Source organism: Marmota marmota, unplaced genomic scaffold, assembly GCF_001458135.2.
Source record: "Marmota marmota marmota unplaced genomic scaffold, marMar, whole genome shotgun sequence".
NCBI classification, from domain to species: domain Eukaryota; kingdom Metazoa; phylum Chordata; class Mammalia; order Rodentia; family Sciuridae; genus Marmota; species Marmota marmota.
Genome location: NW_026011637.1, coordinates 1,510 through 2,854, shown reverse-complemented (window position 1 = coordinate 2,854; position 1,345 = coordinate 1,510). Strand labels below are relative to the sequence as shown.

At 52.6% G+C, this 1,345-nt stretch overlaps 1 gene segment (V, D, J or C); it reads right to left on the bottom strand.

Moving 5' to 3' along the window:
* Positions 1-273: 273 nt before the first annotated feature.
* On the bottom strand, positions 274-1,102 carry LOC107134954. The segment is given in 2 exon segments: positions 274-858; positions 944-1,102. Coding segments are annotated over 2 exon segments (564 nt in total).
* Positions 1,103-1,345: the final 243 nt, after the last annotated feature.

The following is a 1,345-nucleotide window of genomic DNA, read 5'->3' as shown; positions in this document are numbered from 1 at the left end:
CCAGGAGTGAGCTGAGCAGATATTATTGGTCAATTCTGCACACGTGGGAGTCCTGCACCTGTGGGAGTGAACCACTGTGAGTTTCATACACACACACACACACACACACACACAAATAGTGTAAATTTAATGAAAATTAGAAACTCATGGAAGAAAGGTCAGTTAAATAATGGGGAGAAGGAGGAAAATTTAAAAGGAGGTGCTGTGAGAGCAACAGAGGTTTTAGACAATGAATATATGTGACTATGTCAAAATGAAAACCTATAATAAATATATGTAAGATGCACTATTTCAAAAGAAAAAGAACATGACAAAAACAGAATGATTATCTTCAGACACATCAGAGATAAATAGAGACCACAAGGCCACAGAGATCCCCTGGGAAGCTGGTACATGGACAGGCCTCCAGATGGAGGAAACCTGTCCCAACACACATCTGCAGCTGCTTCTGGGATGACCTGACTCCTGTGTGCAGAGCGCCCCCTGCTGGCCCTGGGCACCCTGCAGGAGGTTTGTGTCTGGGCTCACACTGAGGTCCCCTCACTGTGTCTCTGGCACAGTAATAGGTGGCTGTGTCCTCAGTGGTCAGGGAGTTCAGCTGCAGGGAGAACTGGTTCTTGGACGTGTCTCTGGAGATGGACACTCGGCTCTTGAGGGATGGGCTGTAGTTAGTACCACCACCATAACTTATGTACCCTATCCACTCTAGCCCCTTCCCTGGGGACTGACGAATCCAGCTCCAGTCATAACCACTGGTTGTGATGGAGTAACCAGAGACAGCACAGGTGAGAGACAGGGTCTGCGAGGGCTTCACCAGGCCAGGTCCTGACTCCTGCAGCTGCACCTGGCACAGGACACCTGGGGACAAGGACAGTCACACCCTGTCAGTCACCAGAAGTAACAACTTCCCCATGGACCCAGGTCTGACAGTGGGGACACTCACCTTGGGGAGCTGTGACCAGGCACAGGACAAGACCCAGCAGCCTCATCTTCTAGACCACACCTGCCTTCCCAGAGACCTCAGCCCTGTCTGAGCAGAGAGCTGGGAGCTCCCACAGCCCAGAGGGCCTTTGAACCCAGAGCAGGAGGAGGGATTTGCATGTGGGTGAGGCTCTTCTGATATCTGGAGAGGCTGGGGTCAGGCTGCCCAGGTCCTCTGTGCTCCTGAGATGTGTCCCTGTCTTGAACCCAGGTGGAGCTTTACCTGTGAGAGGAGAGCAGGTGGTTTCAGGGGTGCTGGAAGGCTGTCAGAGGAGGAGCCCACCCTCCTGATCCTAGCACCTTCCTCAGGACCCTGTTCCCTTCCTGGTGCCCAGTCTCACTCACCACACCCTCTCAGGCTCTG